General features: G+C 39.6%; 1 protein-coding gene across 2 annotated transcripts; it reads right to left on the bottom strand.

Moving 5' to 3' along the window:
• Positions 1 to 14,752: 14,752 nt before the first annotated feature.
• On the bottom strand, positions 14,753 to 25,374 carry LOC149018698 (putative metallophosphoesterase At3g03305). 2 transcript variants are annotated; one of them, XR_016172965.1, is made up of 5 exons: positions 24,861 to 25,374; positions 18,473 to 18,714; positions 16,642 to 17,958; positions 16,387 to 16,532; positions 15,463 to 15,551 (listed from the first exon to the last, which is right to left on the bottom strand). XR_016172965.1 is itself a non-coding variant. In XM_089152853.1 (4 exons), exons 1-4 carry the CDS (start codon positions 25,141 to 25,143, stop codon positions 15,435 to 15,437), a joined length of 2,214 nt encoding a protein of 737 aa, XP_089008979.1. In that variant the 5' UTR covers positions 25,144 to 25,372; the 3' UTR covers positions 14,753 to 15,434. The 2 variants fall into 2 exon arrangements, 1 of the variants encoding a protein (XP_089008979.1); XM_089152853.1 differs by having other exon boundaries at positions 14,753 to 15,551; positions 16,387 to 17,958; positions 24,861 to 25,372.
• Between the last annotated feature and the right edge of the window lie 1,262 nt (positions 25,375 to 26,636).

Genomic DNA, 26,636 nt, shown 5'->3' with positions numbered 1-26,636 from the left:
TCGATGGCATCGACCAAAAGGATCGACCAAAATGTTTCTCAGAAGAAAAACAGGTTTAGTTCAGCAACTTCAAGTAGGGTTTTGAAAGGCTATACAAGGTCAATTTGAGTGAGGTTTTCTTCCACAATTCAATCAAGAAGTCTAGTTTCGGGGAATACCTTCGGATTGTGCACAGGAGGTCATTAGGTACATCAACTAGATTAATCTTCTCTGATGTGCAGACTTTCCTTAAACACTGACAATGCATTTAAGCAAGGGGTATCATCATCAATGTCCATAGGCTCAGTCTCCGAATCATGATCATCAATCAGAATGGTCTACAAGTCTCTTTTCCCCCACTTCAGGTCTTCGAACCTAAAAACATAACAGATTCCGGACAAGGCCAAGGTTAGGATAAGGCCAAATATTATAGGTCTACCCTAAAGGAAAGGTCTGGCATGACTTCTTAAGGCTTTCAAAGATAATAACACTAAAATCAAAGTCCAACTTTAAGGTCTAATATCAAACAAGTCTTTCTTCACCCAAAACAAATAGGGTGTCCTGGTCTAGGTTTGGGCTGGATGTCACAACTTGGACATCTGGCTAATGCACCAGCCACTTTCATGGATTTGATGAATAGGATATTTCATGATGTCTTAGATAAATTTATCATAGTTTTCATTGATGACATCTTGATTTATTCTAAGGATGAGAAAGAGCATGTCGAACACTTGAGGTTTGCTTTGCAAAGGTTGAGAGAAAAGAAGTTACATGCAAAGTTTTCCAAGTGTGAGTTTTGGCTTTCACAAGTAGTGTTCTTGGGTCATGTTGTATCTGTAGATGGAATCAAAGCGGACCCAGATTAGGTCAAGGATGTGGCAGATTGGGATCAACCCAAGTTAGTTATTGAACACTTGGATTCTCCCACTTGGATCCAATCCAAGATATTAATAATAATTAAACAACAAGAATTCGGGAGGAACAAAGAAATGTGGGAACCTGGCTCTGATGCCAATATTGGTTCCTCTCATTAATGGGAGATAGTTTGACATTCAGATTTATCATTCTACAAAAGAGAGGATAGAATCTTACATGGATACACTAATCCCAATATAAAAAACTGCAGCAGAAGAAAAGAGAGGATCCACGTAGTCATTCCTCCACAAAATCCGTCACCAGTAAATCCTTAATCATGTGGAAAGAGGATAGATCCACAACCCAAATACCTTCGTGGATTTATTGGTAAAAAATGTGAGATTTAATCAAGGAAGAAGTAAACCTCCAAAGATCTGTGTTTCTCCCTTTTGTTCTTGCTTTTCTTGGAGAGAGGGAGAATTTGAGTCCTACGAATCCTGTATCTCACTTGTGAGAAAGTGGGACGGTCTCTACCAAATATATCCCTTATATTGTAACCATCTAATAATGCAATTCCATAATTGCCCTTGAGCATAATTAAAATTCCCAACAAATGTTGTGACTAAAATATCCACTTCTGGTTTATATCGGTCTAATCAGGTTTGACCGGATTCAGTTGATGAGATGAAGGAACCTATGGGTCCGCCCGAAATTATAAAGAAGAGATGATCAACACCATCCAATCAGGAGTGATGATCCAACGGTCATGATTGAAAGTTATTATGAGAGGGAAAGTTTATATAAAGGGAAAAGGAGGATTCGTAAAGGGAGGTAAGTCTCTGAAATCAACCTGAACACTGATACTTTCTGATTGTACTCCATTAGAACACCTCAAAAGCTTTTTTCGAGCTTAGGAGCATCGTCTTCACCATTTTGACTAGACCGTCGAAGACACGACGCTGATCAAGACGATCGGCTCTGTTTCTCACTGGTGTTCTATTTTCAGGAGCAGGAAGTTGATTGACTAAGGAGCAAACTAGATCGATCTAGATCTGAGGAGTTCGGTGCGAACGCAGCGGTTCGAGGCTATTGGCAATTTTAGTACCAACATTTTGGCGCCGTCTCTGGGAAGAGGAACTTGAACAAGTTCAAGGTGGAAGTTATGGCTCAATCACCTGAGCAAGAGGAGGTATTACCGACTGAAATGGCAGAAACAAGCCAGAGGGAACCAAGGAGAGTAAATCCAAAAAGGAGAACAAGAGAAGCGGTTCCAACACTACAAATTCCAACGATGCAGACTCGGCAAAGACAGAGAATGACTGAAGATCGCTCACCTCATCCTACTGAGATGTTCGAAAAACAGGAGAAGCAACTCGCAGATACGTTGACGGCATCTCATTTGGAGCTGGATCAAAATCAAATTACTGAACGATTCGAAAGTATGCAGCATCAAATACTAGAAACTCAAAATCTGATGAGGACATTTATCAAGCAAATTGGAATTCATCCAGAAGGGAGAGTTCCGATCTCGCCAACTAGAAGATCTCGAACTCTTTCTCGAGCTGAGGCGATCTCTGTTCCGAATCCTCAAATTCAAAGGTCAAGAGAAGGCCAAAGAAGATCAATTCTCAGAGAAGGATCAGGAGAAAGTGCAGATCCAAATTATATTCCTCTGGAATCTGAAGATCAAGGATCATCCAAGGACGATCGATTAAGCCACATTCAAAGTAAAAAGAGTAGAAGTCTTGGAGATCAGGGAGATAAAAGAGAAACAAGGTCAGAAGATAGCAGATCTGAAGTTCACGGATCAGAAATCAGTATAAGATTTCGTATCCTGGACGATCAAATTCAGCGATTGACGAACAAGGATAATGGAGAAAAAGTGGAAGAAGCGATGAATCAAAATCCATTTTCTAAAGATATCATGTCAGCACCACTGCCTTGCAATTTTAAGCTTCCGGTATTCACAATGTATGATGGAAGCACAGATCCGATGGAGCATCTGGCTCAATTCAATTTCGTTATGATGCTGGCAAGTAATTTTGATGTTTTAAAGTATCGATCCTTTCCGTCTTCATTGAAAGGTTCTGCAACGACTTGGTTCTTCAGTTTATTACCAGATTCTATTAAATATTTCAGAGATCTGACAAAAATATTCTTGTCGAGATTCCAAAGTAGTATGAAGAGTAGTAAAACTGTGGATAATTTGGCTGCAATTCACCAAAAATCAGGAGAATCAGTTCAAAGTTATATGAAAAGATTCAATCAAGAATCAATTCAGATAAATAATTTAAATGAAGCAGTAGCATACGATGCTATGTTCAGAGGTCTAACGGATGATCATTTGTTAGAATTCCTGATCATGAACAAATCGGCCAACATTGCATAGTTGACAACTCGTTGTAATCAGTATGCTAACATGAAAGACATCCTTCAGACGAGGAAGGAGACTGATGGCGATGGAGGCAAAAGGAAAGAAGATGGGGTCATGAGATCTGATCAGAGGGATCAAAGGAATAACAGAAATTTCCCAGAAATGGCCCTGATCGTCAATTCAAAAGGGATATTTCGAGGCCGTTTCAAGAAAATTACACTCCTTTTAATACTAAAAGGTCGGAGATTCTGATGCGAATTCAACATCAAGGGATTGTAAAATGGCCATTACCAATGATAGCAAAAGCAGATGAGAGGAATCCAAACAATTTTGCAGATATCACAGGGATCATGGTCATGATACTGATGATTGTAGAATTTTGAAAAATGAGATCGAACGATTAATCAGTCGGGGAGACTGGATCACTATGTTCAAAGGAGAAATGGAGGTAACCGGAGAAATGTTGATGATCAGCCGAGAAGATGGAATAACCAGCTACCAACGCGGGAGGATCAGGCGAAAGGAGATTTTCAATCTAACTCTCCAGATGAAAATGCTAAGCATCAGGAAAACCAGCAGGTTCAACAGAAGCAGTCTCCTATCATGACCATCCTGGGAAGTTTAGATTTGAATTCAATCTCAAAGTCTAAGGCACATGCTAGGTATGTAAATGCTGTCGAATCTCATGTTATTCCTAAAAGAATAAAAAAGATGAAAGAGATAGTCTTCACAGAGGAGGAGGTGGATGGAATTCAAGAGCCACATGATGATGCTATTTTGATAGTCATTGAGGTGGCAAACAGGGATATTCACAAAGTTCTAGTCAATACGGGGTCTTCTGTAGACATCATGTCTTATGAAGCCTTTCAACGGTTGAAGATGGATACGGTCAAGATAAAACCTTTTGGGACAAGATTATTTGGATTTTCTGGAGAATCTACTTCGGTAGAGGGAACTGTGGAATTAACAATCACATTGGGAACGCATCCACAGACAGTAACTACGGTTACTAAATTCTTGTTGATAAAGAATCTGTCGGCCTACAATATAATTTTGGGAAGACCAACATTGAATGTTGTTGGGGCTGTAGTTTCGACGAGGCATTTAAAAGTGAAATTCCCAACTGAAGGAGGTATTGGAGAATGCAAGTCTGATCAGAGAACGTCGAGGCAAAGCTATACAACTTTTTTGAAAGATTCAAAGGCACAAGGTAAAGCTCTTGCTCTTACTGTGGAGGTCATGGATAATAGGGATGAAGAAAAAATTCAAAGAGGTGAACCAGTAGAAAAGCTGGAGAAATTTTGTTTTGACCTTGAAAATCCAGACAGGGGAACCATGATCGGAGCTGATCAGAGCAATCAAGACAAGGACCAGTTAAAAGAATTTCTTCAGCAAAATGCAGATGTCTTTGCTTGGTCAGCACAGGATATGCCAGGCTTAAGCAGAGAAGTTGTAGAACATTGTCTCTGGATAGATAAAGCTATCAAACCGGTGAAACAAAGGCGGAGGAATTTCTCGTTAGAAAAGCATGATGCGATCAAGATTGAAGTGGAAAAGCTCAGAAAATCTAAGTTTATTGAACAAATTGAATGTCCTCAATGGCTGGCAAATGTTGTAATGATGAAGAAGCATAATGGAAAATGGCGAATGTTCGTAGATTATACTGATTTGAACAAGGCATGTCCAAAGGATTGTTATCCTTTGCCACGAATTGATCAGTTGATCGATGCCACATCAGGTCAACAAATGTTAAGCTTTATGGATGCTTATTCTGGTTATAATCAAATCCTAATGAAAAAGGAGGATCAACCCCATACATCATTCATGACAAACCGAGAAAGCTATTGATATAAGGTTATGCCTTTCGGATTAAAAAATGCTGGTGCAACATATCAAAGGGCAATGAATAAGTTGTTTGCTGATCAGATTGGAAGAAATATGGAGGTTTATGTAGATGATCTTCTTGTAAAAAGTCAATTCAGATCTGATCATCTCACTGATCTAAGGGAGTGCTTTGATGTACTCTGAAGGAACAAAATGAGACTCAACCCTGAAAAGTGTGCATTTGGAGTTTCATATGGTAAATTCCTTGGTTATATGGTTACACAGAGGGGGATTGAGGCAAATCTAGAAAAAATCAGGGCCATCTTGAATATGACAGCACCCAACAGTGTAAAGGAGATCCAAAGTTTAACCGGACGAGTGGCGGCATTGAGCAGATTTATATCAAAATCAGGAGATAAATGTGCACCATTCTTCAAAGCGTTAAAAAATCTAAATGCACTTAACGAATTCAAATGGTCAGAAGATTTTCAAAGTTCATTTGAAGAATTTAAAAGGAGGCTGACCAGTCCACCAATTCTGTCCCGACCAAAGCCAGGAGAGGTCTTGCAGATATATTTATCTTCTTCGAAGGCGGCAGTGAGCGCAGTATTAATTCGAGAAGAAGGTACTATCCAAAATCCTATCTACTTTGTAAGTCATACATTGTTAGATGCAGAGTCTAGATATCCAGAATTTGAAAAACAGACTTTTGCTTTGATAATAGTGGCCATAAAGCTTAGGCCCTATTTTCAAGATCATCCAATTATTGTTCTTACTAACTGGCCTTTAAAGAAAATATTACATAAGCCTGATATGGCGGGGAGAATGGTATCATGGGCAGTAGAGTTGACAGAACATGATATAGATTATAAACCCAGAACTGCGATGAAGGCACAGGTGTTGGTGGATTTTATTGCTGAGAGTATTTCACTACCAGAGGAAGAAAAAGATCCCAATGAAATGTCTACTGGGTGGACTCTACATGTAGATGGATCAAGTCATTCTCAGGGATCAAGAGCAGGCGTGATTTTACAAAGTCCGTTCGGATTTGTAATTCGGAATGCACTTCGATTTAATTTTCATGCTTCAAACAATGAAGTAGAGTATGAAGCTCTCATTGCAGGATTGCGACTGGCCAGATCCCTCTGTGTGCAAACATTGAAGTAAGAAGTGATTCTGAGCTGGTGCTTTGCCAAGTTATAGGAGTGTATGATGCGAAGGATGATCGGATGATCAGTTATCTTAAGAAGGTGTTGGAATGTAAAGGATGGTTTTCACAATTCTCGATTATAAGAATATCTTGAAATCAAAATAATGAGGCAGATTCTCCGGCAAAATTAGCATCTGCAAAGTCTACTTCTTTACCACATGCTGTATATATTGAGGAACTGAATATCCCAGCATATTCAGAGCTAGAGATTATGGAAATTGATGCAGAAATATCTTGGATGGGTCCTATTATACAGTATCTTAAAGAAGGTATTCTTCTTGGGGATAGAGAAAAGGCCAAAACTGTGAAAAGAAGAGCTGCCAAGTTTATTCTAAAGAATGAACTGTTATATAAAAGAATAGTTTCTGGACCACTTTTGAAATGTTTGGGACCATCTAATGCACAATATGCTTTGGCAGAGGTCCATGAAGGAATTCGTGGAAGTCATTTAGGCGGGAAGGCTTGGCTTATAAAGTTCTAAGACAAGGATTCTATTGGCCACGCATGCAATCTGAAGCAATTGAGTATGTAAGGAGATGTCATCAATGCCAAATTCATGCACCAATTCAGAGCCAGCCGGCGGAACAACTGACATCAATACTCAATCCCGTTCCATTTGCAATGTGGGGGATGGATCTACTTGGTCCATTTCCTGTTACAACCGGAGGAAGGAAATTCGTGGTAGCTGCCATTGATTACTTCACAAAATGGGTGGAGGCAGAAGCCTTAGCCACAACCACCACAAATCAAATTGAAAAGTTTTTCAGAAACAATGTTATATTTAGATATGGTCTGCCGAAGCTTTTACTGACAGATCATGGAACTCAATTTGACAATGAAAGATTCAAGGAATTCTATGCAGATTATAATATCGAATGCAAGAACTCTTCTGTAGCATATCCTCAATGCAATGGTCAAATTGAAGTAAACAACATAACTCTTCAACAAGGAATAAAGAGGAGACTGGATGAGGCAAAAGCCTATGAATTGATGAATTACCTCATGTACTGTGGGCGTATAGGACTACAGTCAGGACACCAACAGGAGAAACACCTTTTAGGCTAGCATATGGGTCTGAGGCATTGGCTTCAGTGGAGGTTATGGTGGGATCAGACAGATCGGAAAGATTTGATCCGATGACTAATGAAGAAGGGTTGATGAAGAAGGGTTGAGGGCAAATCTTGAATTTTTAGATGAAGTTAGAGAGAGAGCTTTATATCGCAACATAGAATACCAAAGGAGAACAGCAGCGTATTATAATGCCTGTGTCAAACCAAAATCTTATAGAGTGGGAGATTTGGTCTTGAGAAAGAAGTCAGCATAAGATCCAAGGAACTGTGGAAAGCTTTCTGCAAACTGGGAAGGACCATTTGCGGTGACAAAAACTGTAAGCAGAAATACATATTGGCTTAAGGATGCTTATGGGAGCTACTTGAAACGACCGTGGAATGTAATTCATCTCAAGAAGTATTATCAATAGAAAGGAAACAGGATTTTCTGGTATTCTTGAAGAAATCATCTTATTAATCGTTGTCATCAAAAGATTCTTCTTCATTTAGTTTAAAAGATATTTTTGGCGGACCAACCTTCCGAGGTCTGATCATGCCTTTCAACGCTGATCCAGGGTCATTCCTTTCGAGGGTGATCCCGACTTTCCGAAGTCAGGCTCAAGTAGCCAGCCTTCCGAGGTCTGATCATGCCTTTCAACGCTGATCCAGGGTCATTCCTTCCGAGGGTGATCCCGACTTTCCGAAGTCAGGCTCAAGTAGCCAGCATTCAGAGGCAGCCTTCCGAGGTAGCCTTCGAGGCCCTGATTAAGCTAGCTGATCATGGATCATTCCTTCCGAGGGTGGTCTCAACTTTTTGTAAGTCAGGCTCAAGTAGCCAGCCTTCCGAGGCCTGGTCATGCTTTCCGAAGCTGATCACGGATCATTCCTTCCGAGGGTGGTCCCGACTTTTTGTAAGTCAGGCTCATGTAGCCAGCCTTCCGAGGCCTGGTCATGCTTTCCGAAGCTGATCACGGATCATTCCTTCTGAGGGTGGTCCCGACTTTACGTAAGTTAGGCTCAAGTAGCCAGCCTTCCGAGGCCTGGTCATGCTAGCTTAATCATGAATCATTCCTTCCGAGGATGGTTCCGACTTTACGTAAGTCAGGCTCTAGTAGCTAGCTCTCCAAGGCAGCCTTTTGATTAAGTTTGATTAAGAGTAAAGGAGCTGATCAATAAAATTTCTCACAAAGTAGATTATATTGAAGATTCTAATCAAAGTTGCTGAAACTCTCTTCAACTATTGTCTAAGGACAGAAAGACTTCTGATCAACTATTGAGGCTCTCATCAGCAGTTTTCTCTGAAAGCATCTGATCAGTTATTAAGGCCTTCGTCAGCTATATTCTCCTCAGAAATATTTCGTTGGAAGCTAACTAAGGGTATAGATTTGGTCAGAAGGATATATCTAATCAGATATACAACAGCCTGAGGATGGTGGTCATTTAATATCTGTGGTCAACATTATAAAGAATTTCTTCAAAGTATTATTTTATCAAAACCACAAGGAACAAAGGAAAAGAAAAGGAAATTCTATTGATATGAAGATTGATAAAGTTGGTTAACAAAAAGGTAAATTGAAAAGCAAAAGAGAATGTTTTCTTAAATTTTTGAACTTGCAGGTGGATCATCATCTGCAGCAACTTCTTTATCATCTTGAGAGGGTGAGTCATCATCATCATCTTGATCACTGGCAGAGTGATTATTGCCAGAACTGGAAGACTCATTGTTGTCATCATCATTATCATCCTCTGATGAACTATGTGAGTTCGGGTGTTTCAAATTCCTGAGATCAAAAAATTTTCTGGATGGGAGAAATTCTGGGCGCAGCAGCTTGAAATCTATGTTGGGGTGAACCTTGAGGATTTTTGAGAAGATTTGGTCAGAGCAGTCCTTTACCATACTCTTGCAAAATCCAAGGAAAGCTGGGTTATCTCCAACTTCCTTTATAGATGAGGTAACTGAACTGAGGACAATTTGATTTTCATGTTGTATTCTTTTCTTTTATAACTCAAATTGTCTTCTTTTTGTCTCCATATCTTCAAGTATAAAAGTTTTGTCTTTCAGAGTCTCATCTAAAAGAGCATGTAAACTTGCTTTCTCCTGTGAAATCAAACTCAAGGAAACTTTAAGATTATCTTTTTCTGCTGCAACCTCGTAGAGTCTCAATCCCAAACTATCATTTTGACTTTCCAAAGTAGACTTTTCTTGCAAAATTGAGTTAAAGGCTTTAACATGATATTCCTGAGCCAACTCCAAATTTGCATTCAGTTTTTCAATCTTTTTGAACTTTTCCAGAAGTTCATTCTTCTCTTTCTCAACATCTTTTGACCAGGCAAAGGCTCTGGTTAACTTTTCTTTGAAATCTTCTCTCTCAGCAGTAGCAATTCTGGCCCTTTCAAGGGCATTATCCTTTGACATCTCGAGCTGAAGAAGCTCATCCTTATGTTTCAAAATAGCATCCCTTAACATGGAAACCTCTTCCTGCAAATCAGTGCATAAATCAGAGCAGAGTTGATAGTCAATTTGCAAATCATCTAGGTCATTGATCAAATCTATTCTCTGAATTCAGCGTCTGTCAGTTTTCTCTCAGAAGAGTTCAAACTTTTTCGAAGTTCTTGTACCTCATTAACCAGTTCAAAATTCCTCTTAATCGAATTGTCATTTTCCTGAGATAAAGTTTTTTCTCTTTCTAGTACTTCAGAAAAAGCATTGAAAGCAACTCCAAAACATCTGTAGGTTAATCAATAAAGATCAAATGGAATAAATCCATAAAATCAATAATAAGTCAGTTTTAATGAAAAAAAATAGAGATTTGTTCCTTACTCCCATCCATGAGAGTAAAGTTCAGGGTCAGACATTTGAGCTGTTTCTCTCTTATCACAAGGAATCCTGCCCTTGGTTCCCCATTCTCTGGCAACCTCCCAATTATGGCTGGCTATATGGTTCTCTTTCAAAAGCCATCTAGGGTTGAAAGGATTTCCCGAATCAGCAACACTCTGGGTGTCATCTGGTTGATCAGGGACTGGTTGGAGATCGGCAATTTCAATTATATTTTGGGGATCTACATTCATGGCATCATCATTTGAATCGACCTACATAACAAAATCCTCGGCCACAATATTTTCTTGATCTCCAAGACCAATCTGGGGATCAACTGTTACATGGGCTTCTTGGGGAGCAACTTCAGGGACTTCTTTAGGTGGGGGAACATTATAATTGTTTTCTTTAGGAACAGGGGCTATATTGATGTCTGGAATGACATCATCCATAGCAGGATTTGATAAAGGTAAGGGAAAAGCAAAAGGTACATTCACAAAAGTACTTTCTTCAGCAACAATTTCCAAAGAAGGTTTGGAAACATCAACATTCACATCACATAATTGATCAACAATTTCTTCAATAATATCCCTGCAGCATGAATGAGTATATCTTCAACATGAATGAGTATATCTTCAGCGATTTTCTTCAGATAATCAAGAGGGTAGTCAAAAATTTCCTTACCTTGACCTTCATCCTCAACCATCTTTTCTAGGAGAATTGAAGTGTCATGGGGTAACTCAGCTGATATGTTTGGCAGTATGTGTTCTCTATTTGCTTCAACATTAGTTTCAATGGCAGTAGGAATCTCTTCTGAAGGATTGTTTTCCTCAGTGGGGGCTTCAATGGGAGCAGAATTGGATTCTTTTCTTTTCTTTTTCCTGGAACCAGATAACCCCTGACCAGAAGCTGGGCTTGTAGACCGAAGTCTACATCTTAGGGTGTTGGAAGTTCTGGAGGTTCTCATCTTAGGACCAGGAGTTTTACTAGCCACAGTCTTCACAATTTGAACATCAAGGTTTTCTCTGACAGAACCTTCTGGCACCTGGTCAATTTTCTCCTGATCAGGGGAAGATTCCTTCTCAGTAGACTTTCTTTTTGAAGAACGGAGGGCAGTGTGCTTTCTTTTCTTTTGGGGGGGGGGGGTTTGGCAAGCTTGGAGTCAGATTTTTCTCCTTTTAAGACAACTCTTCAAAGTTCAACGACACTGGGAATTGGATGAGCAATAGTTTCTGTATGTGCACAAAATGAAGATGAGGTTTAAAGGAAAAGTAACAGTAAAGGGAGGAAAGGTATATCATTGTTATTATCCTTACTTGGGAAGAGACCGTGATTGACTAAGCCTGCATCTGTTTTTAGATCAGCCGCGTCAATTGGAGTTCCAGCAGGAATCAAGCCCCAAGTCTCTCGGTCATATTCACTGAGTTCTGGACGCTTATTCAAAGGAAACAGGGAGTTCAAGGAATGTAAACACCATTGAGAGCGGAAATTTGGATTTGGAATGGCACAGAAAAAATATTTTTCTCGCCACTGTTTGTTATCATGGGGAATGGAAGAGTCAATGAAAATTTATGATTCTTTGCCAAGTTCATTCACAATATAGGTTCTTCTAGCAAAATGAATGTATCCGCGTTCGTGGGACACTTTCAGAGTGTAGTAGTTCCTAAAAAGATCAACGGAGGGGGTGCGATTCATTTTAAGAATGAAGGCGAAAAAGCAATAAACCAACCTCCAACTATTTGGAGTGAGTTGGGAAGGACAAACATGATAATAATCCAGCAAAGAATGAACTATAGGGATTAAAGGAATTCTGAAACCTGAATCAAGATGGTCGAGATAAATGGCGATGACTCCTGGATCAATGGTATAAGGACGGTCGGAAGGTTCGGGAGCCCATATTCTGGCATCGGAGGGGAAATGATAATTTTCCAAATAAGAAGCCAGGTGAGACTTTTTTACCTTGGTGGGATACCATTCAGGGCCTGCATATTTGGGGTCCATCTTCTCTTTGGACATGTCTATAGGCGTATAAGCAACGATGGCTTCGTCGTGAGCGTATGGAGAGGGTTTCCAGTCTGAAGGATTCTGATGGGAAGAAGAGGCACCAGACATATCTTTCAATCGTTCGATGCTTGGAGGAATAATGGACTGTGTGGAGGTACTGGGTGCGAAGGGTTGGAAGCAAGATCCATGGTGGAAACGGGAAAGGAAGAAGAAGAAAATTCGAAGGATGAAACTTGAAGAGAAGTGATAGAAAATGGCGGATGAGTTTAGTTGATATTCTCGAAAGAGGAGGACAGAGTACGGAGGAGAGCAGGTGACAATTGACAGATAAATATATAAAGAATGAAGAGAGGTGAAAGGAGGTTTCTTGAAAAATGGGGGGAAATACACGATGTTCCAAGATCAATGGTCATTACTTTTCATAACCGACGCGTGGAATCAATCGGTGGATTTAGGGGAATTGCAGTTGGGAATGCGAGGATGATGTATGAAGAGTAAGGGAGGACATGATGACTGTACGTTGGGAAAAAACAAAATTTATGATCAAACGGCGCGAGAGGAGATAACGTTAAGGAAGATGAAAAGTTATATTTAAGAATTTGTAAAAAGTCTGACAAGAAGGAGATTTCAGCTGGTTTACAGGATGATTTGGGGGCTGAGCACAGAGATGTAATAATCACGCAAGATGGTTTGACTATTACAAAAATTATGATAAGGGGGGAGAGCCATAGATCAACTTTCAAGTTAATGATGATATGATGGCCTGGTGTCATAGGTTTTTGGAAATCATAAAGTACCTTGGAAAAAGACATAAAAGCTGAACGGGTATGCTAGATGATTTTGATAGAAAAGTTCAAACCTTCTGATTAGAGTCTCGTGTAAATTCGACCTGATCAGCAGGCTTGGGGGCTTGTGTTGTGACTAAAATATCCACTTCCGGTTTATACCGGTCTAATCAGGTTTGACCGGATTTAGTTGATGAGATGAAGGCACCTATGGGTCTGCCCAAAATTATAAAGAAGAGATGATCAACACCATCCAATCAGGAGCGATGATCCGACGGTCATGATTGAAAGTTATTATGAGCGGGAAAGTTTATATAAAGGGAAAAGGAGGATTCGTAAAGGGAGGTAAGTCTCTGAAATCAACTTGAACACTGATACTTTCTGATTTTACTCCATTAGAAGACCTCAGAAGCTTTTTTCGAGCTCAGGAGCATCGTCTTCACCATTCTGACTAGACCGTCAGAGACGCGACACCGATCAAGACGATCGGCTCCGTTTCTCACTGGTGTTCTATTTTTCAGGAGTAGGAGGTTGATTGACTAAGGAGCAAACCAGATCGATCTAGATCAGAGGAGTTCGGTGCGAAGGCAGCGGTTCGAGGCTATCGGCAATTTTAGCACCAACACAGTCCAAATTGAATTCTTCATGGGAGCCTTGGGAGCTGCCGTTGGTTCCTCTCCTTCTAATTGAAACCCTAGAAGCCCCCCCCCCCCCCCTATCCAGATGGTTCGGGGTTAGCATGCCACATGTAAAGTGGAAGGTGCTGGTCAATCTCAAGGTAGAGAAGAGAAGGGACCTTTGTCTATAGGTATGACATGGATGCAAAGGTTGATGGCATGCTTTATGCGTAGCCTCTCCCAAGATCGAACTCACTCACTATTCTACAAGAAAATGACTCAATCATGCCAAGAGGCCAGCCATTATGGCCAGTGGTAGTTTGTGTTCAAAAGAGACAGGGTGACTAAGTGAACCAACGAAGGTTCATCCTTGTGACAACATAAATTTGGTAAGGAGGTAGGGATAATAGAAAACAGTCAGACACTCTTAAGTGAAGAAGGAGATAGTACCTTGCTGACAACAGATGAGTGAAGAGCAGTACATGATTGTAGCAACTTTGTTTCAAGTTGAGTTGAAGTGGGGGACCGCCTAGCCATAGAAACAGAAGGAAGCGACACAGAAAGTTCAAAGGTAAACTTTGTGCCTAAATTTTACATAGGATGGTAAATATGAAGACGAAAGTGAATTGGTTGCAGGAGCAACAGCAAGAACAGAAGATTTTTCATGTAGAGTCAGGTGCAGTGAGAACGTGGAGAGACACTTGACCGAGTTCCCATTTTTGAAAATTTGAAAATTTCAAATACTTTCGGGATTCCTCCCATACTGTAATATCCCGATCATAACTGTTTCGAACTTGAAAAAACAATAATAAACAGCTTTCAAACGGTCATGATCAGGGGGACTCTTGACCAAACGGTCTGCATTTTTCAAACAGTGGGTAAGGGTGTTCAGTTGGTATTTGCAAAAAAGGAGGGAGCATAGACATTATATATAAATAGGAGTCCCCTACAAACTCAACACACAAGTCAAATCATGCATAAATTCAGCTTCAAGAATCCTCCGCAGTAGTAGATTTAAATCCTATTGTACATGCAATTTACTCTTGGCCATGGCCGATTAGTTTACATTGTACACTTTCACGTTCAATAAACAAGCTTCAGTCTTCTTTCGAAATACCGATTAAAGTCCCAGGTGTGCCCAAAAATATCCACATTCGAGTTGTTCATCAACTCTATCACGCCAACGTATCATCAACCAAGTTGAGTTTTTCCCTGCTAAATTCAGGGAAAACAATGGTATGTACCCCTTTCAATCCGAACTCGTCTGAATTATTGACTCTTAGATATATTAACTATATAGTTTTCCCTACAAGTACAACTAATCTAAGTGTTTGTAAGATGTCTTGATGTGTTTCATTTCTTTCAATCATACTGTTGTCTCCACCAAAAAAGAATAACCAAAATTCAACACATACAAATCTGAGCACCTCAACAACTGCAGTGTAGCCAATGATAACATAAAACTGGGTCAAATCCCCAATGAACTCTAACATTTGAAAGTTAATTGGATATTACAGGCACATATACGAACAAGAACATCATTAAACACGCTGAAAAGGTCATACCAAAATATAAGTACATTGATTTCTCAGCAAAGAGCCACATCAACATTTTCTCCCATCGAACTATAGTGGGTTCACAAGGGACAAGACTGCACCCAATAATTAGTTTTGAATGGCTGAACTAATGTCCTATTCAACTTTGTTATTGGGAGATTGGTCCTGAGTTGAGCACCTCAATATGCTTTTGATTAGAGGCTTGAACACGGGTGTGTTGCATTTTCTTTTTACCAAATTTCATCTTAGAGATGTACACAGGAACCCAACTCTTTCTCTTCGGTAACACTCATGCATTAGCTCAGTTATAGGTCATCTTACCTCCAAAGCTACTCACTGAACTTGCTGGTCTTAAGAGCTTACTCATCAAACTCTGCTAGTCTTGTACACTGCATAAGCCAAAAATAGTGGAACTGGCAGGCAATATCCCGGGGAATGAAGAACTGGGTTCATTCCATATGCTTTTGTCAGAACTCTACAAAGCTGTAGAAATGAAGAAAACAACAAAAAAAATCAGAGACTTATATGAGAAACAAGTGAATTCTATCGCAGATTACAAGATAAAATTAATTAAACCATCCATTTCTAATCTATGAGCCTATTGATAGATACATGGGAACTTATGAGGAAGGTTATAATGCTATTAGAATGTAACATGTTGATGTGCTCTGGAGGACGTAATGCACACAAGCATGAAGGGTGTCAGGGTGATTGGCAAACAGATGAAGAACGACTTCAACTGGACTAGTGCAATTTGTTGCCATCTGATACTCTAGAGTAGTTTTCTTATTCCTTTTCATCTTTATAATCATTAGGTATACACACAAGATCAGTTGAAATGCACTCTCATTGCATGGGTATGATCTACAATGAATAGGTTGGGTCCGTGTATTGGATCTGAACATGGTTGTAAGTTGACTAGATGAACCCCAAAGGAATTCAAGGGTTCAATAGAATACAGTGTGCCTTTAAAATGGAGGAAAAGTTTACGGTTTTACAACTCATTGCTTGGATTGTGACAATCTAATAGAAATTTTTTCATAACCAGGAGAATAGTTAATAGATGTCATTCATGTTGGGCTAATAAATAGGATCATCTTTATTCATTCAGAACACCGGCATGAAATGGGTTAGAGACAACTCATCTTTTCCACTCAGGATCTATATGAAATCCTTTAAAAACAGGGCCCCCACTCAAACCTTCAAACAATAATCTCTTCATGTAAGAAAGAAAGGGAGGTTTTTTTTGGGGGGTACGGTAGAGGAGAGGGGGCTAAACTAGGAAATAAGTAAACAATTATTGGTGAATGAAGCTAACCTTCCAATGTATCCAATAGATGACCAAGCAAATCAACATTAGGAAATTTCTCATCAAACGAATGCCAACGAACTTCGATATTTTATTGTCATGATAGCCATAAGAAGTTCCCCTACTTCCTTCGGTATGATCATCTTCTTTTTTCTCTGATAGTGACAAGAAGTAAAGCCGATAAACTGCTCTTTCAGCAGCTAAAGCTGCCATAACCAAAACAGCTGGCAAAACTACCAAAAAGAGATGAGGTAGAACAACTACCATTATGTCTGGATGTCCCATATACACTCGTCTACTCGTTTCACCAGGTATATTCACAATCCAACCCTTGTAGGTCATGCATCCGCTATCTCCACCTCTGGTGAAAATTTCCCCACAAAACCAAGGGAAGAATATCAGGTAAAACAAGTACACCAGGATGCCATACCACAGCAAAGAGACCCTACAGAACTCTGTTAGAACCCATATTATACCACGTATGAAGCCTTTTTGAACAATGAAATTTATATATGTGTATTGTGTCCTTGAATGTATGAGAAGTGCTTTGGGAATAAGAAGCATGGAAAGGATAAACAAAAGAATAAACCATACAATTGGGAAATACAGAACATCCCATTGACAACCCATAATGAGAAACTCCGTCCAACTCCAAGTAGATTTTGCCGTCACACTGTTAATGGAGAATGGCCTTAACTGGCTTAATGTAGATCTTTCCATTATATCAATGGCTTCTATTTGTACCCAGAACCGATCGGGAGATGGGTCATCAAAGGCACTCCAGTTCCATGGGACAGCATAGAGATCTCCTCTGCTAGAATTCTCATGCTTTCTCATAGTTGCCTCCATGACCATATCAGTTTTTCCGAGCCCAGTGTCAAAGACTCTTGCAACTACTGACGCAATTGGTAGAGTTGAGAATACCAAAGCTCGGACAGTCTCAACAGACGATTGGTCTATTGAACAACCATACTCATGGAGAGATGAAGCTGTTAACATGAATCGTGAATCTAGCGGAAACGTCGGCAGTATTATAATTTCCTTAGCACCCATACTATAATCAGTATCAACAAATGAAACATGACCAGCATCAATGGCCAACACTCGCATTACTCTATTCTTCCTCCAGTCACCCATCTCCCACTCCCAGAATTCATTGATCCTTGGGGCTCCATCAAAACAATAATTTTGAAATGTGGTACTCTGTTGAGGTGTTTGGTAGATGTTCAGCTGGAAATATTTCTCTGGTGACAAGAAATGGTTATCAGACTGATGATGCCATTTCAAATTCTCACCAAATGTTCTATGAAGATGTCCACATATATATGCTGACAAGGAATGCTTGAGAAAAGCATCTTTCAGACTCTTGCCAGATTCTGTGGATGCCGAGAGTGAGAGTGGAAAATGCCCAAATGATATCTTTGTTAACCCTTTTGTTGATTGATAACCCCACTGCGAAAGCTCAACATCTATCTCAGCAACTAGTTCATCTGTTGGATGTCCAAAAATATTTGTTGGGCCACGTATTCCAATAGACATTGTACTATCAAACCCAACAAAGAGATGTTTTCGTTCACCATTCTGGAACCCATGTCAAAATAAGTTAAAATAGGCTACTAGTATATAGAAACCAAATAAATAAAAGACTTAAGACACCCAAGTTCAATTTTTTTCCTTTACTAAATGTGTACCAAAGATGGCATTACCAAAACAAACAACATTATACAATCAAACCGAAAAGAGATTATAAGAAGATGTAAACCCAAGGTCAGCAACAGTTGAACTCCATGGACTATGATGCTCAAACGAATAGTTTCAAACTAAATTGGGATAGGAAAGTTTTCAGAACTCAGCTTAGTTCCTAATCTAAAAAAGAGATGACAAGTGATCAAGAAAGCTTTGACAATACCTAAACACAAGAAACTTTCCATTTTCGCTTTTGGCTCCAAAGCTTCTACAGAAGCTTCCAGGAGTTCCTCAAAAGTGAAATAAGATACATCAGCAATTTACTTTGCCAAGACCAAAAGTAAAAGTATGCAGTACATAGAATGAGAAAGCAGCATACTGTTTAAAGTATCTTAAGAAGAAATTTCACCTGTATGGTGATGCTGTGAACATTCCCACTTCTTCCTAGTTGTCCGTTGATACTATAGTTTGGAAAGAAATCAAATGAGCCACCAACAACTGGTACACCATATTTATCATGATTTCCTCTAAGATCGTAAAAGATATTCTTGTGAAGACCACTCCTTTCAACAACATTTTCCATAACCTTGTGGTACTCAATCCACTCTTCTTCATACTGTTTTGTTGTTAAAAGATCTTCACTTTTGCCATCTGGTCAGGTAAATCAAAACAAGGAAGCAAGAAGGTTAATAATGGCAACAGAATTGAAAATCACAAAGATGAAAGGGTGTTTAGAACTCCATAGTTATCATCTATCTAAAGAAACAGATTCATGCAATCATGTAAAATATTCTCATATGATGAGAAAAGCATCCACAAATGGATATGCTTCCACGCACGTAAAATGCAAGTATGTTTATGTCCACCTCTAGCAAAATGACTGCTCATCTTTATTTTTTTTTTTTTTTTTTTTTTTTTTTAAAAAAAAAAGAAGAGGGGGGGGGGGGGGGGGGGGGGGGGGGGTTTTTTTTTTTTTTTTTTTTTTTTTTTTTTTTTTTTTTTTTATAAAAAAAAACAAAAAAAAAAAAAAATTAAAAAGCACCTATTTAAAAAAAAACCCACCGAAAAAAAAAAAAAAACTTTAGGGTGTGTGCTCCCCCCTTGATTTTCAATTTTTTTTTTTGTTTTAAATGTCCGCCCCCACAACCAAAACCCCCGTTTACCATTGTTAAATGAATGAACTCATGATCTCAATATGAGATCATAGTGTTATATTTATAGAATATGAAAACATTACAATATGAGAAATAATGCATATGTGCTATTCTCTAACACCCTCCCGCAAAGTCAAGGGTCCCTCAAGGACCTTGAGTTTGGACCGAAGAAGACAAAAACGAGCAGAAGAGAGAGCTTTTGTAAGAACATCCGCTAATTGGTCAGTGGTAGAGACATAGCGAACACAAAGATCATGCTTAGCAACCTTATCACGAACAAAGTGAAAATCAACCTCAATATGCTTCGTGCATGCATGAAACACAGGATTCGCTGTCAAATATGTGGCACCAATATTATCACACCATAAGACTGGAGGAGAAGCTTGGGAGATCCCCAATTCCCTTAGAAGAGATTGAACCCATGTAAGTTCGGTAGTAGCTAGGGCTAAAGCACGATATTCACTCTCAGTGCTAGAACGAGCAACTGTAGACTGTTTCTTGGATTGCCAAGAAATAAGATTGGGACCTGGTAAATAAGATAACCACTCTGCGATTTTCGATCAACAACGCAACCTGCCCAATCAGCATCAGAGTAGGCATCTAAAGATGTAGAAGAAGACGGTGTGATATGAAGACCAAATAATAGAGTACCCTTCAAGTAACGCAGCAATCTTTTAAGAGCAACCCAATGAACCTCTTGTGGAGATGCCAAAAATTGACAGAGCTTATTTACTGCATATGATAAATCCGGGCGAGTAAGAGTGACATATTGAAGACCACCAACTAAGCTTCGATATAATGTGGGATCAACCATGGGTTTATCAGTTGCATCAGAAAACCGAAGAGAGGAGGACATTGGAGTGGAAATAGGCTTTACATCCAATAAGTCTGCTCGATCTAGAAGAGTAGTAATATATTTTTGTTGTGAGAGAAGAATGCCGTTTTTGAGAGGAATAAGCTCAACTCCCAAAAAATAACGAGCGGGACCTAAATCTTTGAGAGCAAACTCAGAAGATAACGTGCATAATAAAGCATCAATAGCATGTGAAGAAGGCCCAGTGATGAGTATATCATCAACATAAACAAGGACATACAGTGGTGCTGTAGGATGATGCCGTATGAACAATGAGGAATCAGTTTTAGAACCAGCAAAACCATGATGGAAAAGAAAGGTACTAAGACGTTGAAACCATGCCCGAGGCGCCTGTTTGAGACCATATAGGGATTTCTGGAGTTTACAAACATAAGAAGGATATCTAGAATCCACATATCCAGGAGGTTGTTGCATATAGACCTCCTCAGTCAGGGTACCATTCAGAAACGCATTGTTGACATCAAGTTGGCGAATAGGCCAGTTGAAAGAGACAGCCAAGGCAATAACAATGCGAATGGTAGTGGGTTTCACCACGGGACTAAAAGTTTCGTCATAGTCCAACCCGTATTCTTGTGTATACCCCTTAGCCACTAAACGAGCCTTGTAGCGGTCTATGGTTCCATCAGCCTTATGTTTGATACGATAAAGCCACTTACATCCAATTACTCGACGGTCCAAAGGTGGAGGGGTGAGGACCCAAGTGTGATTGGTCAAAAGAGCATTAAACTCATTATCCATTGCAGTACGCCAAACAAGGGATTTTGACGCTTGACCATAAGAAGTTGGGTCGTTGTTAGAAGAGATATGAGTAAGGAGAGCTAGTGGAACCGGATACCTAGAAGCATAGTAGCTTTTAGGTACTTTGAGAGTACGGGTTCCATCTTTTGAACGAGTCACCATATGATGTTTAGAGATCACATTAGGATGTGAGTTGTCATCAAAGTGTTGGGAATTAAAAACATCATTAACAGAAACAGTCCCTGGTAAATGTTCATAGACAGTCCTTGGTTTATTTACAGCAGCATGACCAAAATTAGAAAGTCCATTAACAAAATCAGGAGGATTTGTTGCAAACGTATCATGTAAAACAGCAGTAGTAGACCCACAAGGAGGTTGAATGTTTGCTGCAGAATGATTCAGCTGAGAAGGATCAGCAGCAACAAGTACATCATTCAGAGAAGTAAGAGAGCCATTTGAAGAAACCAAAAGAGGATCACTTGAGTAAACAGCAACTTCATGACGTCCAGGTAAAGAACCCAAATCAGTGGCAGATTTTCCATGAATAGCAGCCTCTGAAAGGTCTTTTGTAGTATCAGCAACCTCAAAATTATCAGGCAGAGGATCCAAAACAGCTGCAGAAATTTCAGGTACAGCAACTGCTGAAGGTGCATGCATACAATCTGAAACAGAAGAGGAGAAGCCTTCTTGCAGTAGCCTAGAACCAGGAACAGCAACTGGTTGATTGTGCATAACAGCAACTGGTTGATTGTTCAGAACAGTGGGTGCAGGGGCTGATGCTCCAGAATTGTCTTGTAATATATGTGATGCATGACGATGATTCCCATGTGAAGAAGGAAAAACAGAAGCACAATTTTGAGAAGTTGATTTGAAAAATGAATGTGCTGGTAAAGAAGGAGAAGAAACATATAAAGGAGATTGTGATAGAGGAGAAGAAGAAGAAGACAGTGCACGAAATGGAAAAGAAGATTCATCAAAAATGACATGACGAGAAATGATAACCCGTCCAGTGGATAAGGACAAGCATTTATACCCATGATGTTTAGGACTGTAGCCAATAAAAACAGAGGCAGATGACCTAAAGTTGAGTTTATGATTATGAAAAGGTCGTAGACATGGAAAACAACTGCAGCCAAACACTTTAAGAAAAGTATAATCTGGATGGCGATTAAAAAGCTTATGAAAAGGAGTGTCAGACTTTAAAGCAGTAGTAGGTAGGCGATTAATGATGAAGACAGCAGTAGAAAAAGCCTCAGACCAAAATGTTAATGGCAAACCAGAGTGAGCAAGTAAAGAAAGACCCATTTCCACAATATGACGGTGTTTACGTTCAACATGGCCATTTTGTTCAGATGTGTGAGGACATGACAACCGATGAATAATACCACAAGACTGTAAAAAAGTGGTAAAACTCCTAAATTCCCCACCCCAGTCAGATTGAAAGCTTTTAAGAGTGCAAGAGAATTGATTTTCAGCAAGAGCCTTAAAGATTTGAAAAACCTGAAGAGCATCAGACTTTGTAGTAATTGTGTAAAGCCATGTAAAGCGGGTAAAATCATCTACAAAGGAAATATAATAACGATGACCATCATTAGAAAGAACAGATGAAGGCCCCCACAAATCAGAGTAAACAAGTTGAAGTGGGGCAGAAGTAGTTGTGGAGCAAGAAAGAAAAGGTAACCTGTGTGATTTACCTAATTGACAAGCAGAGCAAACAGAAGAGGAACAAGAACCAGAAGAGGGTAGGTGAAATTGATTTAGTAAACGAGTCACAGTGGGAAAACTAGCATGGCCTAAACGAGAATGCCAAACATCAGAAGAAACACAGAGACTTGAAAAGGCAGTAATAGAACTATCATGCAAAGTCACAGGGAGTTTGTAAATTCCATTATCAGCAGGACCTTGGAGAAGGACCAGGCCCGAGCACCGATCCTTAATAACAAAACCACAAGCACCAAATTCAATCACAACATCATTATCACAAGCAAACCGATGCACAGGACAACAAGTTATGAGCAGCAGAGAGGTACATGAAGAACATTAGCAAGATGAAAATTATGATCATTAACAGAGAAAGACGAAGATCCAAGATGAGAGATTGACGAGACCTGAACCATCACCAAGACGAATCGAATCAGGACCAAGATACTCACGGTGAACCGAGAGCACTCAAATCGAAGTAATGTGATGAGAAGCACCCGAATCGGGTATCCAATGCATAACATCACGATTTGCTCTATATGACTCGGATCCTGAAGTAGCAACATTAGCTCTAGGAGAATTCCAAGACGAAGCGGATCCTGAAACGAGCTTGAAGCATAGCGCTGAAGATGATAGCAAGATTTTGCATTATGACCTGGACGATCGCAGATCCGACAAAACAGGAGATGAACCACGACCACCATAACGCCCTCCAGATGAGGCAAAACGACTACCAAAACGACCATTAGAGAACCTTGAATTGAAAGAACGCGAGGCAGAACCACCGCGAGATAGGCGAGAAGAGGTAGTCGCCACTTGAGCAGTAACATTGGAAAGATCGTGCAAAGCAGAAGACAACCTCATCTCTTCACAATATAAAAGACCATACAGATCCGAAATCTTGATCGGAGTGTCGCGAGTAGTGATCCGAGGTAACAAACGCCCGATATTCGGTGCTCAAACCACCAAGAATAAACAACACCAAATCCGAGTCGAGATCGGCCGAGAAGCGAGAGCAAGGGCATCGAAATTTTCTTGAGTTTGAGCAAATAGTCTGCCATCGAATCAGAACCCTTTTTAACGTGATGAAGTTGCATACGCAACTGCATAACCCTTGCTTGAGAAGAAGAAGCAAACGTCGATGACAAGGCAGACCAAACTTCAGCAGATGTGCTAAGACCTACCACTTGAGAATGAACAGGCTCCGTGAGACTTGACAAAATCCAACTGAGCAGAAGCTGATCTTGATATTGCCAAGTTAGGAAGTCAGGATTGTCGATTGGTGAAGACGAAGTGGAATCCAAGAATGGTGAAGGCCTAGGGTTTGTACCATCAATCAGCCCCATCATGCCATAACAAAGGGCGAGAGGAAGAAATTGACTCTCTAAACGAGATAGTTCTCGGAGGTTAACCTAATTGAGAGAAAATGATGGATATTGGAAAAACCCATTGATGAAGAAGAAGAACCAGCCGGAGACGCCATGGAAGGGACAGATGCAGATGTAACCGTATCAGAAAACATGAAAAGCAAGAAAAGATCAAGAATCGAGCAAAGAACAAGGAGAGAGGAGAGAGAAAAAGGAGCGCAGGTGAGCAAGGAGAAAAAGACCAAAAAGTCCTCAGGAGCGAACCTTCGGTGATGATACCATGTTAAATGAATGAACTCATGATCTCAATATGAGATCATAGTGTTATATTTATAGAATATGAAAACATTACAATATGAGAAATAATGCATATGTGCTATTCTCTAACAACCCCCACCCATAATAAAAAAAAAAAAAAAAGGAAAAAAAAAAAAAAAAACAACCCCCTTTTTTTTTTTTTTTTTAAAAAAAAAAAATATTATTTATAAATATAGAGGAGGAAGTTATTAAATTTTTTTTTTTTTTTTAAAATTCAGTGGTATTTGCATAATGTGATGACGCCAAACCTGGAACATTAATGCAAACAAATCGGAATATCTTTTACATCGTGGTTAGAATCCCATCGAATAAATACAACTTGGAAGAGCAGTGGAATAATTTAATTTATCAATCAAAAGATAGAACTGTTACAGAATTAACCAAAATGATCCTCTTTCCTACTTTCCAAGTATAGGTCAGTTACAGAATTGAATACAAGGATCTTGTTGCTAAAGATACAGTCAGATTTAGAATAAACCACCTTCTACTCGATAGCCATCAAGGTGAATTAAAATATGTATTGCAAGTTGGAAAAAGCAACACAAGTATACGACGAACCACTAGAGAATTATATCTATCAAGATAAGAATACACTAAATTAACTAAATGGAATCAGAGAAGAGGTATAGAGAAGGGGGGAAATACCTGTTAGATCACCAGTTACCAGAACAAGAGCTGGGTTTATCATGGCAAGAGCAGGGCCAACGAACCTTTGAAAATCAAGTGCTCTTTCGGGATGGAAAACACTGAAATGAAGATCAGAGAGCTGGACTACCCAAATGACAGATTCTGGGCCACCTTGCAAATCTATCAAAGTTCTAGAATTGACTTTCCTAGCTTCAGTGTTTTCGCTGGTTTCTATATAATTTATTTTAAGGAGGACGAGGACGAGGAGAGTGAGATAACCCATTTTAGGTTTTCTCACCATCGTTTTTAGAAGTCAATAGAATGTTTTTCCAACAATAAAGCAGAAGACGATCAGCTTCAATGGAAATTTCAGCGCTTGGCAGAGGCTCATTTCTTAACGATTCCAAATTAAATAGATTGAAATTTAGAGACATCAACATAGGAACAATAAAGGCCAACAGAAAAGAGTACGGAAAATGCTCCCATCGCCCTTGTCCATTGTCTTCCTTTCCTTCTACCCACTGTCTGTCTTCGCTCCAACAGGTTTTCCTTCAGTAACTAGGCCCCACCTGGGGGCCAATCGTAAGGTTTTCACCGCTTTAAGATGTAACAGGGATGCCTAAGAGCATGCGGTACACATTAATGAAGCGTAGCGCCAAGGACTAGGGGTGTAGATGGATAATCATCGATCCGTTTCTGAATTCACATCTGCATCCGTTTAGGGATATCCGAATCCGTCCGATTATTAATAAGATGCGGATATGATATACCCTTTTTTACCGAATATTATTTGTCCAATAAAATTATCCGATTAAGTTACTTATTTAGATTTATTATTCTTATTTTATAAATTTTACCTATAATATATGAGATTTTTATTTGCGGTAGCAGCAGTTCCGATAATGCCACTTCATCAATATTTGATTGAACGGTTGAGATTCAAGTAATGAAAGTTTAAGTGTAAAAATTGATTTTTGTTTTTTCACTTTAAACGTTTAAATTTTATTAATTTACAAAGGAAGCCCCTCATTTATCGGATAGCCACGAGAGAGTTGTCAAAAGGAGACGCTGGCATCGGCGGCGTTGTCGTCGTCGTCGACAGGGTTGATTACCCATTTCTCACCGACTTTCGACCTCACTCGTGTTTATACTTCCGCACTCCAGATTGATTCGTACAAACTGATTTGGTCAAAAATTTATCAAATCCACCACCATAGCGGCGATTTGAGTACTCCAGATTTGTTATCGCAGTTTCTCCAACCAAACCGATCATCTTCACTTCCACAGGCATGTTGTGTTCTTGAAGAAGAACAAGCTGCGTCTACGGAGACGACGGAAAACAACAACAATACAGATAGCTGCCGATGAGGAAGGAGATGCCCAAACTAACTGAATCCAAAATGGTCAATACACCATCAAAAGAGAAAAAGAAAACACTTAGCGGTAAACTGGATCTGCATCACCAGCACTAGCGTCAAGAACTCCATTGAGACAATGAAACGCCGCAAAAAAGAGGATCCAAAAACGATCTGCCATTATAATCGAAAAAGAAAAGATAACCCGGAAACTAGAGAAACCAGATCACTAGAAGCGCGTCAACAACAAGAGAACATGATACAAGATGGAGAATGGTTAATCAGTCAGCTGTAGTAACTTCTTCGATTCCATTGTGATAGAAGTGAGGAAAAGTTTCATTTTAGGAATTGAATAAAGGTAGGGGTGTCAATTTTCAACCCGAACCGTTGAAACCGGACCGAACCGGTCCGTTATAGCCCGAACCGGCCCGAACCGAAC

The sequence above is a fragment of the Hakea prostrata genome, chromosome 4, assembly GCF_041222555.1.
Source record: "Hakea prostrata isolate BN-2017 chromosome 4, UWA_Hpros_2, whole genome shotgun sequence".
Lineage (NCBI taxonomy): Eukaryota > Viridiplantae > Streptophyta > Magnoliopsida > Proteales > Proteaceae > Hakea > Hakea prostrata.
Note: the sequence above shows the minus strand (reverse complement) of the source record. Positions and strands in the feature narration are given on the sequence as shown.

Bases quoted from the DNA above. Each gene is read 5' to 3' on its own strand.
- LOC149018698 (XM_089152853.1), bottom strand. From the start codon at position 25,143: ATGGTGAGAAAACCTAAAATGGGTTATCTCACTCTCCTCGTCCTCGTC. The intron at 17,959-18,472 runs GTGAAATTTCTT...CATGGGTTCCAG, and splicing joins TTCACAGCATCACCATACAG to AATGGTGAACGAAAACATCT. The intron at 15,552-16,386 runs GTTAGCTTCATT...TCATTTCTACAG, and splicing joins TCTATTGGATACATTGGAAG to CTTTGTAGAGTTCTGACAAA.